General features: G+C 39.6%; 1 protein-coding gene across 1 annotated transcript in view; it reads right to left on the minus strand.

Moving 5' to 3' along the window:
- Pka-R2 (cAMP-dependent protein kinase type II regulatory subunit) overlaps window positions 1-16830 on the minus strand; it is a 35215-nt gene extending 18385 nt beyond the window's left edge. Inside the window, exons 1-4 of the mRNA XM_072300839.1 lie at window positions 16257-16830; window positions 11013-11104; window positions 8802-8885; window positions 1064-1170 (exon numbers count right to left, since the gene is read on the minus strand). Coding sequence (XP_072156940.1) covers window positions 1064-1170; window positions 8802-8885; window positions 11013-11104; window positions 16257-16467 — 494 coding nt within the window. The 5' untranslated portion in view covers window positions 16468-16830. The remainder of the gene's footprint in view (window positions 1-1063; window positions 1171-8801; window positions 8886-11012; window positions 11105-16256) is intronic.
- Between the last annotated feature and the right edge of the window lie 413 nt (window positions 16831-17243).

A 17243-nucleotide genomic window follows, 5' to 3' on the forward strand; every position in this document is an offset into this window, starting at 1 on the left:
ACTTCGGACCCTAGCCCCCCCAAAATCGTTTGACGTGCATAAGGAGACCATAGATATGGTGTTCTGTGCAAATTTTGAATGATATCGAACGGATAGATCCTGAGATATTGCTGTAGACAGATTTGGGGGACGCCTGACGGACGGACACACATTTTTTCAAGTATGGTTATTTCGACTCCTGGGGCCTTAAAACGTCTAGAAATGATGAAATTTCAACTTTTTTTTCCCCACTTGCAGGATGACAATACTTCCTCTACCCTGGGGGAGCGAGGAAGTAAAAATATTGAAACAGGATGTCTTTTGATTTCTGGCGACAAAGAAAGAAATAGTTGGAAGAGGCTCTCGCCGTTTTATGATTCAAGGCAATGTATAGAGGTGTTATCATATTTTTCCTCACCAAAAAACTTTCAAACACCTCACAACTTCAATAATGCTAGATGTTTCTTATAAGGCTTAAATCAGGTAATGGTATTTTTTTTCAGAAAAGTAGGTTTGGATTAAAAGAACTACTTGGTCTGTTGTGGTAATGTTTACTTCTGAATGATACATATCTAGTGAATTTTGCAAATGATTCACATATATCAAACATTTAATTATTGGTTTGATGTTCCATTGAGTAATTAACAAAAAAATTATTTGCATACGATTGTTTTACAATTATTTGGGTAGAAGTTTCTTTCAGTAGTTGACGGCCGCGATATGGCCACATGCTACTAGTATGCAGGTAAAATTTGAAAGGAATTCAATACCTGCATTACCATTCATAGCTAGGCGTTTAGAGGAGGACTCCTAGGGCTGTCAGAGGGCAGCGGCAAAACGAACGCTTTCTTAAGCAAGGTTTCCTAGACCATCTGTTTCAGGCATTTCCTTACTTATTTTAGGCCGGGCGAAGTACTTTTCATCAGTCCAAACTTAGTCATTGATGAGGGATATATTATTTTATTTTACTTATGGTTAAAGAGTTTTAATCACGCCTATTCAGAGGGAAGGAGGAGATCTAAGGACAGTTGGATATTCTAAAATTTGTTTAGTAGGAAAGACAGTGGAGTACATAGCTACTTACGCTTGTATTACATAAAAATTGTCACCATCATCTCCTTGCTTGATAATATAATCTCCTTTCTGGACTTTTTTCTCGAACATTGCATCGATTACTTCGTTCATTTGGTCCTGAAATCGATATGACAAGAAATAAGCCCTTCAATGGTAAAGATTACATTTTTAAGGGATTGTGTTAGAAGGTGAGCAAGGTTAAAAACACTGAGTGCAGAGACTTATCTCAGTCCTAGAGTCAGACGCATCACCTTCGATCTTCAAAAATTCAAAACAAACAAAAAATCATATGTAGAGTGTCTCTTAGTTTTCCTTAGGATTATTTACAGTAGTCGTGACAAGTTTGTAGCACTTCAGCTAATTTTCTGTCTGATTATTTTTTGAAGGTTACATGGACCCGTAAGGCTTCCGCACCTTCCAAATTTAGGAGGATAGGGATTTTCCTATCATCGGACTTCTTGATCAGTCTGGATGCAATTAGATATAAATTGAAGGCTTCTGTGAAGGTTTTCCAGTTTTCGCGGACATTCCTGTCCAGGCATAATTTAGCCGGGATGTTTTAGGCCACTGCCTTACCATAGTTGATAAGACACAAGAGTTGGTTTGGTGGTTCACATGCTAGACAACTGATTTTAATGGGAGCAGGATACACTAAACGAGAGTCACAAGCAAGCGAGAGTGATGCGAAATCCTTGATAAGTTATAAAACAGTATGTATCATTTATGAAACGTGAGTGCACAAGGAACTTGCCGAACAAGAATGAGGTTAGATTATCGGCTACGGTTGTGAAAGTTTACTTCGCACGAGATTGATGGTTTAATTCAACTATAATATGCATGATATTGCTACTAGAGAGATACAACTGTGCCATGTGTCAAAGTACTCAACGAAAGTTTGATGAGAAGCATAATATATTCAAGAGAAACACGACTGCTACAGGTTTGTACAAGTGAGGCTAGATCTAGACCATCCCTCCAAATTTTCATTTTTTGAGGTAGTTTTTTCTCGAGCCTGTATCTTTACCTTCTGATATTTATTATACAAGAATTTCCGATATTACATTATAAAACTGTATATTTTTTATAATTACATAATAAGTAGTAAAACAATACCTCCCCTTAAAGTTTATATCTAAACATCTACCGGGTCTATCACAATAATTTTCCCATGACAACAAACTGAAAGATTGCGCTATGCGCGTGGTGGTGCGCAGTAAAAGAGGGTCTTACTCATCTGTTCTCAACAAGGACTCCTACTTTCCAGAGAATCATCGCCTAAGACCCTAGTAGTCAACAGCATTACTGGGATGGGTCTTAAAATCATTGCAAGAATTGGGGGCTAAATCTTTCGCACGTCATGGGGATTTGCAATTTAGGTATTTCATCCTGTGCAAAATTTTGTGAGACACAATGAGGCTTCTGGTTTTTTCTTAATCAAACACCCAAGTTCAAAAAAAGCTCTTAGAGTTGAGGCCATAATGAAAGGGATCGCTCATGTTATGAGGAAAGTACAATTCAAAATCCAGTCGAACTGCCAATGCAAAGATTGGAAGCTAACAAACTAGCAGGGTTAACACTTCACATGGAAATTACAAGGCTACAGTCATAGCAACTGTGCTTACGTATTCGCTTCCAGTCTGTTCATGGAGAGTTTGAAAAAATGTACTGGTGTACAAGCGGGATCGTTATTCCTGCGAAAAATAGTTTTCCGTAACCCGCCATACACTTTAGTGCACCGCTATAGTGGCCACAGAATAATAGCTCTCGCACCGACTCTACATTCACGACTTATCAGCGATTGGGAATCCCACGTTTATTTTCTTGCTCTTTTCCTCTTTCCCCTACTTTCATCGTTGTCTCCACGGTCGGGCCAGTCGGTGATAGGATAGCCGTCTGTATGCCTTCGAGGCTTCCCTCCGGTTCCATATCTTTTTCCAATTCTTCACCACACCGCAATCGGTGGCGAGGCGTGATTAATCGATTATCGATATTTCTCCATTTGAAGCCATGGTAAAGAATCGATTATTAAGGTTTAAACACCCTGTCTATCGATCTTTTTCCATAGATTTATACTAGAGATCAATCGATATATCACAAAGCACGCCACGCCACTGACCGTAATAGTGTTGAGAGGTGTGAGCCACAACGTGGACAGATTGAATGAGAAATGGGTCTCTTGAAAATAAAAGTTAGGTTCATGCTTAAGCGCCTGTAGTAGGTAATCTACAGCAAAGGCCAAGCTATCAAATATTAAAAGCATATAACCAGATTTTTTTTTTAGCTGAAACTCAAAATTTTCGCTCCTATTTCATTTTTTAAATAAATATTCCAATGAAGGATGGGTCCCATTAAAGTCTGATTTGTAGTAACCTTAGCTGCATGAATCCGAAAATGACCTTGATTTTAAATATTATGCATCGTTATCCCCAAAAAATTGAATCAAAATTGAATTTCCCCACGAAAAACTCCATTTTTTTGAGAAACCTAATTTTGTAGGAAGATAATGGGTCATCGCAAAAAAACTAAGGTTAATTTTGAACTCAGCAATATACAAATTACATATAGAAGCTAGTCAACTATCTAGTCTACCATAAAGTCCGCCATGTTCAGATTTTTTTCATTTTTGGAGACCATTTTTGGTATTATAACCGTCTTTTTTTGATGGTTTAGTTAGTGACAAAGATTTGACGCTAAATGTTAACGCCTAAGAGACGCCGGAGAAGGATTAATGGAAATGTTGCATGTGTGAGGAATTCGCGATTTGACTATTGATTCTTACGTAAAAGTTTGCGAGAAACACGATAGTCCCACTGATTTTCTCTGAAATCAACTCCCAAGCTCCAAAAACGCGCTCAATGCGAGGCTGTAATGATCCTGAGAGTCCACTTCTACGTAAATACAAACTTTCCATGCAAAGATAGGGAGCAAATACATTAGCAGGGTAACTAAAAGCATACGGCAACCCTTAGGGTTGCCATGTTTTCAGTTTTAGAGTCCCCAAGTAAAGTGGCAGCCCTTTCAATATAATTTCTCCCTATCTTTGCATGAAGAGTTTGTCTTTACGTAGAGGTAGACTCTCAGGATGGCGTGGGATATCCCCTTCAACTTGCCCTCGCCTACGTCCTCAACTTTGAGAGCTTTTTTTGAGCTTGGGAGTTGATTTAAGGGAAAGCAGTGGTACTATCGTATTTTTCGCTAACTTTTACGTAAGAATCAATAGTCAAATCGCAAATTTCTTACACATGCAATATCTCCATCAATAATTAATCCTTACGTGGAATACCGATATTCAGTCATCCTTAAAAAAATTAAAAGACATGTTCCTGAAAATTTCCAACATAGCAATCTGAGGTATATGATTCCGTAGTATCACCAGCGATACCTTTTCTTGACCAGATTATCCTAAAGTACTTTTTTTAACTTTGTATGGATAAACATAACGACAAGTTAATATGTGTTTTTATATTAACTATTTACACAACTAAAAATTTGAATGGGCAAGTTGTTAAACTCAAGCTTAATTTAAATCGATAAATAGGGACTATTAACAATGATTATGTTAACTACTGTCTCTGCTTTGCAGCATCCAGAAGGCACCATTGGGGCAAGAGATGGAGGAGGCCACCAAAATTTATTCTGGACAATACTGTGGTTTCCTTTTTTATTCAAACTTCTGGTGAAATTCTCAAGCTGATCATTTCATTTAAGTGTTTTTTGATCAGTATTTTTGGAAACAAGCAATGAAAGAGAAATTGTATTATTCTTCTTAAATTACCGAAAACTTGAGAGAAAAATTGGAATGGCGAAATTAGACCTCCTAAGTAGAAACAATAATAGCTCATGCCTTTATGCTCATAATTTCAATGTGACTAACTTCATACCCTAGTATTCTATGCTGAACTTGTATTGAAAAAACCTGAAAAATTTGGCTAGGGTCTTCTATTACATGAATTCGTTACTTATTTTGATCAAAACTAACACTGGGCCTACTGCCAAAGCCTGAAATTCACCCCTGCTTTACTGACAAAACTTGTTAACAATTACCACAATTTGAGTTTCCTACGAACGAGATGCATTAAAATTACAGACTAAGTTTTGCGTAAGGAGGCCATACCTTACGGAAAAGGACTCTTCGTTACCAGCAAAAGAAGTCACCGATTTGCCGCGAGAAGAGCTCCCAATGCTCAACTTCAATTCACAATCGTGCAGGGTCGGACTGGTTCGCATCTGAGGGCGTAGACCCTTGGTTGGTTAAAGGGGCGTAATGTGATATTTTCTGATGGGGCATCCCTTCTGTGGAGAGGGGTTCAGAAAATTTTGGCAAAGCAGCACAAGTTTACGCTATTTTCAGGTTCAAAGTTTATTAATCGTGCTGAGTAAAAATTGTAAAATTGAACGTATTGAAGTGACCGACAGACTTCTAAAATTTAAGAAAAAATAAAATATTAAAGCCACTAAACGCATCCAAGCACCATTATTTCCATGAGAACCGCGTCAGTGCTGCGGTTTACACGAGCTTAAGACGTGGGTCTAAAAATCCATCTTAAAAAAGAATTAGACAAGAACCTGAAAAAAGAAGGAAGAACGAGTATCAACACAGCCGACGACAAGGAAGACGTATTCGGGCCTTTTTTTAAACTTTTCTCCCGAATCTGAGCGACATTCCTTTGAGCGCATATAGCAGAGCATTGAGAGCTCACGCTTAGCGTCATCACGCCTTCAATTTTTCAGATGCAGCACGGACGTCCATCAAGTACGAATAGTTGTATCTCTGCGCCGTCGCAAACGCGCATCCTTTCCCTCCCTCTATTTCCATATTGTGTTTGTTTCCGTTTGTCTAATTCGTAATGGTGCTTCAAGCATCGTTTGAGTAACACAGCCGAAGGTAGGACACATGTGTTCGGGCCTCTTTTTTAACTTTCTCCCGAATATGAGCGACACCTCATTCATAGCATATAGCAGAGCATTGAGAACTCACGCTTCGCGTTATCGCGCCTTCGATTTGTCAGCTGCAGCACGGACGTCCAACAAGCACGAATAGTTGTATCTCTGCGCCGCCGTAAACGCGCACTCTTTCCCTCCCTGCACATCCATATTGTGTTTGTTTCCGTTTGTGTTATTCGTAATGGTGCTTCAAGCATCGTTTGAGTAACACAGCCGAAGGTAGGACACATGTGTTCGGGCCTCTTTTTTAACTTTCTCCCGAATATGAGCGACACCTCATTCATAGCACATAGCAGAGCATTGAGAACTCACGCTTCGCGTTATCGTGCCTTCGATTTGTCAGCTGCAGCACGGACGTCCAACAAGCACGAATAGTTGTATCTCTGCGCCGTCGTAAACGCGCACCCTTTCCCTCCCTCCACATCCATATTGTGTTTGTTTCAGTTTGTGTTATTCGTAATGGTGCTTCAAACACTACGTGAATAACACAGCCGAGGGTAGGAGAGATGTGTTCGGTCCTCTTTTTTAACTTTTCTCCCGAATCTGAGCGACACCTCATTGGCAGCACATAGCAGAGCATTGAGAACGCACGCTTCGCGTCATCGCGCCTTCAATTTTTCAGATGCAGCGCGGACGTCCATCAAGTACGAATAGTTGTATCTCTGCGCCGTCGTTAACGCAAATCCTTTCCCTCCCTCTATTTCCATGTTTTGTTTGTTTCCGTTTGTCTTATTTGTAATGTTGCTTTAAACTAGACATTGCGAGTTCACGACTCACGCCATCGCGTCTCACATTTTTCATATGCAATCCATCTTGCGAGAATAGTTGTATCGCGTTTACACTTTAGATGTCTCTTTCTTTTGAATATCGAAATAAATTAAGGTTAATAGTTTGCCCGAGATATGCTATGATATGTCCATAATCAAGAATAAAAGGAAGTGATCCATAACCAACGACTTGTATTACAAAAGTTTTGAATATTTTGACTGTTTAAAAAGAAACAAAAAGTCGAAGTAATTTTCAATTAGCTCGAACACAAAGACTAGTTGCCCTCCCCCCCCCCCTTGCTTGCATGGCGCCTTAGGGCCAGGGCGCCTAGAGCGATGGGATGGGTCTTCTGTCCTCTTCGAAATGAAATTAAACTAACCGACTGTTGACCCAGTGAGACAAGTCTTGTCTTCCGTATCAGTAAAAGTGGGCGACGGATTCGATCAGATAAGGCATGTGATCGTATATTCCGGATAATCGCAATTTGATGCATGCTGCAATGAGGAGAAACGAAGATGTGAGAGATACGGTCGGAGAAGGTGCGATATCAATGAGGGGAAAGGCTTTCTTCACTAACATGACTTCGGGCCCGGGTAATCTCCTGTGGTCAACTGAGTCATGTACGGCGGGTTACGGAAAACTATTTTTCGCAGGAATAACGATCCCGCTTGTACTTTCCTACTGGTGGACGAACCCCTCCATCAACAGCGTCAATTTAAGGGAGCTTCTTCAGAGTTCGGAAATTCTTTTCAGAGAAAACCAGTGCGGTAGCACCATCTGGTTTCTAGGGAAATTTTATAAAAATAAATGTACCCAAACCACAACACCAGCCGTAGTGGAATCTTCCGGAATTGATTGTTCATTTCGATTCCATGTCATGTCATTCCAATTCAAAAAAATTCCAGGTTTAGACCTCCAGTTGTGGTTGAAAAAAAATTAAGTTCCTTTGGGTTCTGGGTTCCATTTCATAACCCAAGTCAATTGATCACGAGGCTGGCCTATTACTTACGGTGGAGTATTTGATATTAACAGATATTTGTGTTAATAAAACTAAATAATGGCTATTGGCAATTAACTTTTAGAAACTATAATCCTGTATCCTGAGAGGTGTTGTCAGATAAGTTGACCATTGTTTACTTTCGGTTTGCAAGCGCAGGTGACGAATTTAGGCCTCTGCACAAAACAGCTTTCGCTTGAAAACATCCGTCTCATGATCGTAACGTAAAAATACTTCTCAGTTATGATTTTCAACTCTTATGGGGTTGTAATTTCTGTGTGACTAAAAATTAAGGTGTTGCAAGGTTTGAAAGTAATTAAACACCTATCGAAGCTTGTATTCTTGCTTCTGCGAGAGTTGGATGTTTTCATATGAATAGTAGTGATGCGAAAGCGCTTCCAAACCAAAAGTAAACAATGGTCAACTTCTCTGACGACGCCTCTATCTTGTTATTTAATGTAGGTTTCCTTCAGTCCCATGAAACTTGATTCAAAGCAAGATGAGGCTGATGAAGGAAATGTAGATGCACTCTACCAGAAAGAATGGACTATCAAACTCTGTTATGACTTCAAACATATGCATTATGACTTCATTCATGTATATTTCCCTCATTTTTTTTCTTTTAACGGTGTCATCACTAAGAATTACTAACTTAGGACAACTTTATGTGCTTTGGACTGATAAAAGTTATTTTATAATCATTTTATAAAATCTAAGCTTTTTCATAATCATAGACCAAGTAGCCATGGACTGCTATACCTAACTTTTCAAATTAAGCCGTGGACGACTATTACTTTTCAAATCAATTCTTATCTTCCAGGATAGTGTATGTCTGAGACTTTCCCTCTGCCCACAAAAATAAAATTAAGGATCTGCGAACAACCAAGTTGATGGAATGTTCTCATTAAACTAAATCAATCTCAGCTTAAAAAGTAAAAAAAAAAAAAAAAATCGAAGGGATACTAGATAATTGGGATGATTTTTTCTCCCTATTCCAATAAGAAAAAGTCATGGAGAAAGAGAGAGCAAAACAACAGACCTTATCTAGTGAACGGAATAATAAAATATTTTTCACACTATCTGCTAGCGCTCTCCTCTGTTCGTCTGATTTTGGATACACAACCTGTGGAAAGGAAAAGAAAAACATACAGAATTTTATTTAACTTCCATTAGTCACAGTGTAAAACTATAATTGTGGTCTCCATATACACTGACTCATAACTCCTGAGCATAACTCCTACTTTGCCCACCCAGAGAATATGATTTTAGCTCTTGTGACTGATGACCAGGATTCAAAACGGAAATTTGGTATTAATAAAATTTTAGCTGCACAGGAGGCGGAGGCAAAGATTCATCAACACCAGCGATCTATTCGAACCTTCTCCCTCCCACAGATTGATTTTACTGCCAAAGATCACAGTACGTTTATACCATGGGACAGCATTGCGAAAACTGAGCCTCCAATTTTTAAAAGCGTACATACATACAAGACGCCTTTACAGCATGCCTGGGAGCTCTGCGACACCTAATCCCCATTCTTGTCTATCGACCAGAGGCGGATCCAGCAACTTGGCAACACCGGATTTCTTCCGTTTAAAGCTATGCTAAATGATCCATTCTTGTGGGAGCACCTGACCCCTCCAAGGATGGATAAATTTGCATAGGTTTAAATGGAAAGAAGATAATTTTGACAATTCGCTGGATCCGCCAATGCTAACGACCCAGAGATCATCTAGTAAACTGCATCTTGTAATTTCATCTTGAATACCACCTATCCGCGATTTTGCTGGACGTCCCCTACGTCTCCTCCCAAGAAGAACTCAATGCAGTACCTTCTTAGGCAATCTGTCATCCGCCATTCATTGAATTTGACAATATGGATTTTTTATGAAAATAAAATGGGCATTTTTTGGAAACATTAATAATGCCTACATACACTTAAGCCTCACTTAAGCAGACTATGCAACCCTCTCCACTTTTTTATCTACTAAAGGTCCGCTAGCTTGCCTGAGGAGCTAGGATAGTCATAGTCTGATGATTTTTGAAGACATTAGCCCGATCTAACTGTTGGACGTCGTGTCGAACTGGGATTAAACTGGAGCGTCAGTAGGGGGGTATCGATGCATGTGTTGACTGTTGAACGTCTAAGATCCGTGGGCTGATGACTTTTGATCAACACCTCTAAATCAACTCTTGCCAAAAATAAGGCCTTCTGACATTTTTATTTATTCATTTTGTTTTATTATGTTCAACCTGCATCCGTACCAACAGACTGACGCTCCAGTTTGAGCATCTGGAACGGACTATTCATACTGTAACATACTATTAATATTCATACTATTATTACTTGAGGGCGCCCAGGGGTGCAGAGACTTTCAAGAGTTCCCCCAAAATAAATTTAGGTTCTCCCATTTCAAATTTTCACATACTGAGCCCAACACATAAAGTAACGCGGTCGACAGTTTTGTTCCCTCAAAACAACGTGCTTGAATGTTTTGTACCCCACTTTGCAAAAAAGAGAGGGGAGGAACACAGAACGCTCCCTCTTCTCACAGGGTTCCCCCATTTTTCTCGTCCTCATATGGGTTCTCCCCCATAGAGAAAATACAGAAGGTGGTGGCAAGCGAAAAAAATGTACTTTTCTACATTGCGACTAAAAATGAATCCACCCTCCCAATTGGTTAATGGTATTGCGGGAAAACCGAGACCTCCTTGAAATTTAAAAGGGGCGAGAAAGGTTGTGAGGCTCTCACTTATTTCGGCTATAAATACTCGTAAGTATTGACTTTTTATGTTTCAATATGTTTTTCTATCAATGTTTGACTAAAACTGGAAATAATTTGTAAGTTAGAAACATATATTTCATGCGACTCGTCCCATTGTGAAGGTATAACCATGTTAAATCACGTTCTGTGCATCAAAAAAGAGTCATGGTAACTGATGTTCAATCATATGACTTTCAATCATGGTAACTGATGTTCAATCATATGACTTTCAATGTTAGATTCAGTGGAGTCCTTCAAGATGGTGGTGATGTAGGTCTTTATACAGGTTCCATCATGAAATGTACTTTTTTTTGAAGAGTGCGTCAGCCCGTGTACTTTTCTACAACAAAGCCAATCTTCAGGATGGCTGCCTTGCCATCACCTTCTGTATTTTCTCTATGGGTTTCCCCATTTCACGGGACCGGACCGATCCGGAAGTTTCTGCATCCCTGAGGGCGCCCTTGCTTTATTTCTGCTAATCTTACCTTCAGTCCTTCGTCCTCATCATCCTCCTCGGGATTGTAAGCTTCAGCAAATACTGATTTCCTTCTGGTTCCAAAACGGGCCACGGGTGGTTCTGTAAAACATTAAAGAACAAAACTAAAGTGATGACGAAAACAGACAGTTGATTAATGGAGACAAATTGATGAGTGGAGAAAGATTGAATGGACTATATTTTGCTGATAGGAACTAATATTTCAGGCTCATCATAGAAACAACGCATGTGCTCTTAGTGTGGTTATGCAGACAGATGCTTCTCCTTGACCTTCTTCTAATCTCACTCTTTCTTTCTTTGCTCCTTCTTTCCTCAAGTTCATTCTTACACATTCAGCATCTTTGCTGTCCAACTAAACATTCCTGGCCATTGTCTGAGGTTAACTGGTCAGAGCTGCGGAGGATACACAGGATCATAGAGGGTGGACGTGGACTGCAAATAACTGACTTTTTTACTAAAGACAGCGAATTTGCTCCGCGCATGGAATTTTTAGTTTACTTCCTAGGCAATTTTGATCAAATGAAACAAATTTGTACGATTGAATCCCATTTTAAAAGAAGGTAAAAATTATGACATGCATGCCAATATAGGGGATGTTTTCCTCCGCAGAATTAGTTGTTGCCAGATAGTGCTGAAAAATCAGATTTCTCAATTTAAACCAATGTACAATACCTACATTTTGTTGTACAATTTGGTAACCTTGCTAATATTAACACACTTTCACATGATTACTCGCATGGCCAGGAATGGTAAGCAGGAATTGGTTTAATCTAGTGCCTTTTGGGATGAATTCATGGTATTTTGATAATTACTTAAGACTACTAATGCAAAGAGTATATGCACGAACTGAACAGTTAAGATATTGAGGGCAAATAATCAAGTCAGTTTACATCATACTTCTAAAACTTCCAATGGAAGGTAGCTATTGCAGTTACCGGGATACAGATTAGGAATACCTCACTCATACATTATATGCACTGAAATACTGGGACAATACGGCATTATTGAGAGTCAAGTAATGGATTCAAATTTGGTTCTACCTAAACAATATCTCCAATACATGTGTTGATATATTAGAACAAAAACAGGTACAGGTGTCGTCCGATAAGTTGGCATTTGTTTACTTTCGGTTTGCAAACGCAGACAACAAATTGAAGCCTCTGCACAGACCATCATTTGCTACTATCCACCTTGAAAACATCCATCTCATGATCTTATCGTAAAACAACTACTTACCAGTTATGATTCACAACTGTTGGGTGGTTGTGATTCCCAAGTGATAAAAAGTTGAAGTGTTATAAGGTTTAGAGGTGTTGAAAACCTATCCAAGCGTGTATTATTGCTTCTGTGAGAGTCGAAAGTTAACATGTGGATAGTAGTGACGCAAAAATGCCTGCAAACTGAAAGTAAACAAATGCCACTCTGACAACACCTTGTAAGGTGATTCTATGTGATCTAGGGAAGACTTTTGCCACCACGTTGCGCTGCTGTGCAGTTTGTCTTTGAGAGGCAATAATTATCGATACATACAAGTTAACGCAAGAAACTGATTCATCAATTGTAGAAGCATTGAGTAGAATTACATCAAATTTGTTATGATTCATGGTAAATTATACCTGAAACTAAGATAACGGAGGTCGTCCATTGACTCAAGGTGTAAGAGAGAGTCAATGATGCTATCTCTAATTAGGCTTAGTTATCGATGATATCTATACCTCAAAAGTATCAATGGTATTTATTGTATTTGTATTGTATTGTATTTATAGGTATTATTGTATTTGTAAATCGCTCTGGACATTTGAAATTCATAGGTTGGCTGCATTTCTGGGCCCTAACTTTATTCGCGGAGGCATCGGTGAAGGCCTGATGAATTTTCGGAGTTTCACATCTGTCTATACTCTCGCTATACAGGTACTCTAGTTAATTCACGGAGTGCATTGAGTGCAAGCCTTTTGAGGTTATGCACATTCAGAGAGTCCAGAAGATCCACGTTCTCCCGGTGCCGGACACGGGAGCTGTCAGCAATAGATTTCGGGTGCACTGCAGATTGCGAAACGACGGGTGGCGCGACTGCGGATTGCACAGGAGTTAGGGCGCTCGTATGATGTAAACAAACTTTGGCCACGGGATTGAAGAATTGAATCTCTAAATTGAATCGGACATCTGAGGAACTAACGAACAGCTTGTGGGCTGTAAAAATTGACGACCTGTAATACAGATGGACAAGATTCTAAAAACTCTCTGACTTTTAAAAAGAGGTGGCGGGGGATTCAAAACAAGTTGATGCTGTACACGCTAAAGTAGGTTTTATATATGAAGCGGAAAATTTATTAAAAATTAGAAATTTAGAAAATATTGACTCATCAAAAACTAATTAGCAATTAATGTATATACATGAATTATGGTTTGTGTTGTAACGTCACCATCAACTGGTACCCTGGATGTGACCTCAAAATGCCATTATCAAGACGTCATCCAAGGATGGCTCCATGACGTCATCAACGAGACTCGTTTCCATCGACGTCATCGACAGGTGCCTCCATGAAGTCATCAACGGATGAGTCTATGGCGTCCTTGATGGGTGTCCCGATGACGTGATCGGGGGGGGGGGGGGGGGATTGCTGGTAGATATAAAATTGTCATTTTCTCAACTTGGGGAGATTAAAATACAAGAGGAGAAAGGTAAGGCCTTGTCTCCACGGGACGTTTTCATAAGATTTGTCCCAAGTTCGAATCGCAGGAATGAAACTTCTGGGATTTTTCCCAGTTACCGTCTACACGGGACGGGGCTCATTCAGTCCTGCGACTAGTTTGCGTGAGAAGATAAATTAGATACAGTCGAGTATTTAACCGGGATTACAATACTAATTGCACTCAATTGACAATTATACACATTATTTTAACTGAACAAACATTAACAATGGAGTAATGAATAAAATATCGCACAATTCATTTCACTTCTTCCTCTCCTCTCAGTGGGTCCTAGGGGTACAAGCACCATACTTGGTACTGGGAAAAATATTGATTAACTCAATATTTTTCTCAACTTCGTAAGTGGAATTTAACGCTGGGACAAATCTCGTGAAACGGCCCGTGGAGACAAGGCCTAAAGAAAAAAGTAAAAACATTTAGAGCGAAAAGAATCACTCTCAAAAATGGGCAACCACTGTTTGACCAGTTATTCCGATTAATCAGTCCACTGCCCCTTCTTTTATATCGACACAATTCCCCTTTACCTGCACTTCTCTGTAATATACCGTTGAAAAAAGGCAGCGTTCGGCTCGCAGTCCGGACAAGAAAACTTCTAAAAGTCAAAGTTCTAAAATGAGCCACACGCTTCATATAGGTATTGTAGCAGAGACGTACTCTACCTTGAGAGTACGCCTCTGTTAGGAGCACCTCAGACATACGTGAGAGATCGCGTATTTTCGAGGTGATCGCAGATAGGTGCTTTGGTTGGCGCGTGCCGCGCCAGGGTTACATCTTTTGGGCATTACTATATAGCGGCGGCCAAGCGGCCAGCGAGGGGTCAGTGTTGCATACATGCGTACTTGCCGGTGATCGCCACCTTAGTGCTTTCTAGTCTCATCGCGAGTTGGGCTATTTCCCCATCCCTTACGCCCTTACAGTATTGTTCATATATTCTCGCGGAGCGCCCTAACTCCTGTGCAATCCGCAGTCGCGCCACCACCGTCGTTTGGCAATCTGCACCCGAAATCTATTGCTGACAGCTCCCGTGTCCGGCTCTCCTTCAAGTTCCATATTAAAGCTGCAGAAGTTAACTAAAGTTCAAAGTTCAATCCAAAGCTTCTCATTGGTGACACTGGCTGGCCTTAGGGATGTCGATACTCAGAGAAGTATCGTTACAGGTATCGACACTAAGCATTGATACTGGTATCAAGCATCGAACTGAAGTATTGATACATTAAATTCGCAGTTTACGCACTTTTCCGAATTATGAATGAATTGTTTTCAACCAAGGTTTTTTAAGCTTCTAATGAGTTAAGAAGGACGATCCAACTTGCGGAAAGAAGAAAATCACGCGCTTTTAACTTTTTTGTGAAAAATAAATATCGTTGTTTTGCTCCGTTTCCACGCGTAGGCGGACAAATTACTGTGGGTCGCGCTACCCTTTGGTGGTTGCGCAGCGCTTTGGGTGGTCAACTACGGAACTAATGTTTCGGTAGGTGTCAATTACTGCGGGCTATTTGAATTTTGCGTGTTTGCGTTTCTCTATTGGTGTGAATTGGTGCTGAGAAATTGTTTGAAATTTATTTTTTAAATTGGAAAACACTTACTTCAGAACCGTAATCCCTACCTAAATGCAATATCCACAAGCCTGAGTAGCCCAACCTAAGGTAAGTTACCTTAGGTTGGGCTACGTAAGGCAATACTCGGGTAAGTTAGGTTAGGTTAGGTAAGGTTAGGTTAAATTAGTCTAGATTTCTAAATAAGCTGAAATTCTGAAAAAAAAATCGAATAAATAGCAGATCGATTCAATGAAATTCTTCTATTGCAATTCTGATTTATGGTTTGTTTCATTTTTTGCAGGTTTTCACGCGAAAAATTAAACTTCTCAGAAACAATTCACACCAACAAAAACACGCAAACTCGCAAAAAATTAAATTTCTCAGCGTCAATTCACACCAACAGAAAAACGCAAAATTCAAATAGCCCGCAGAAATTGACACCTACCGAAACATTAGTTCCGTAGTTGACCACCCAAAGCGCTGCACAACCACCAAAGGGTAAGGCGACCCACAGTAATTTGTCCATCCTACGCGTGGAAACGAAGCAAAACAACGATATTTATTTTTTACAAAAAATTAAAAACGCGTGATTTTCTTCTTTCCGCAAGTTGAATCGTCCTTCTTAACTCATTAGAAGCTTAAAAAACCTTGGTAGAAAACAATTCATTCATAATTCGGAAAAGTGCGTAAACTGCAAATTTACCACAATTGTTACGAACCGTCGTTTATAAAGCATGTGAATGGCTTACTTTTTGCATAATTTTACTCATTCTTGCGAAAGAACGCTCATTTATGTACATTCTTGGCCATCTTGGTTAGAATTGAAATCTGTAGGCTGGCAGTGAAATTTTGTGTGTTAGAAGTTGCTCAGAAGGGTGGCTGCACATTTGCGCCCTAAGCTCTCCATCAAGCGATCTGTCCATACTCTCGCTATAAAGGTACTCTAGAATTAACTAAGGTAAAACTAGATCACTGACACTTACCGTCTTCTGAAATTGATTCATCACCTGGGGTAGAGGCTCTCGTGTGCCTGACACCACCTCTGGGGCAATTGTTTCTCATTTTCGTGAAATAATCGACCGCATAATCCAACAAATCCGGGGGCTGATTTAGTAAATAGCTAATTGTAAAGTCTAACAACAAATCGCGGAGTTCATCTGGAACATTCACCTTTGCTAAACTGGACCGATTCATGATATGACACACTGAGCAGTTTAATACGAGACAACTTTATTTTCTAAGTATAAATGTTGCGTGACAGACGACGGAATGATTTCATAGACTGCATAGGGATTTCTAAAGGAGAAAGACTAAGTGATTTTCAATGATGTATGATAAAGGGCTGATGGAAAAGAAAACGATTAGTTAGGCTTTGCTGCAGATTAGAATCTGGACGGTACCTCAACTATAATGAATCGCGACTCGCGTCAATGCGAAGCTGTCCGGCTGAAAAAGTGAATTACGGTAGCGACATAAAGTCACAAATGCTTGAAAAACCCTCGAAATTCGACATTCCTGGGAACTATAGGTAAAATGGTACAGCACGGCAGACGGACTGAGACTACTTCGTAGGTATCATCAAATACTTAAGTATCAACAGATATTGTACAAGATAGAAAATTTATTTGAGGATTCCTGCTAGTATGTTGTGTTTCCTGCAGCAACAAGGCTCATCACATTTCATGGAATGAAGTAATCAAAAACTACTTACTTACCTACAGCTTGGTCAGTTTCATGTCTTTCTAGAGTGAAGAAAATATTTTTTTTCTCTCTATTTAAGAATTCAGGGTGAATCAAACCTGTCGAACAAAAATTTTAATAAAATGCCTTTGTTCAAAAACACCTAAGAATCATTTCAATTGTAAAGATGCCGACGATTCTGGTTAAAAGTCCGAAAGTCGGCTGATTTACTGAATTTCTCAGGTACAGACGGATGGAAGGATTTTGAAAAGACATAGAATTACATCCTC

The sequence above is a fragment of the Bemisia tabaci genome, chromosome 1 (genome assembly GCF_918797505.1).
Source record: "Bemisia tabaci chromosome 1, PGI_BMITA_v3".
Lineage (NCBI taxonomy): Eukaryota > Metazoa > Arthropoda > Insecta > Hemiptera > Aleyrodidae > Bemisia > Bemisia tabaci.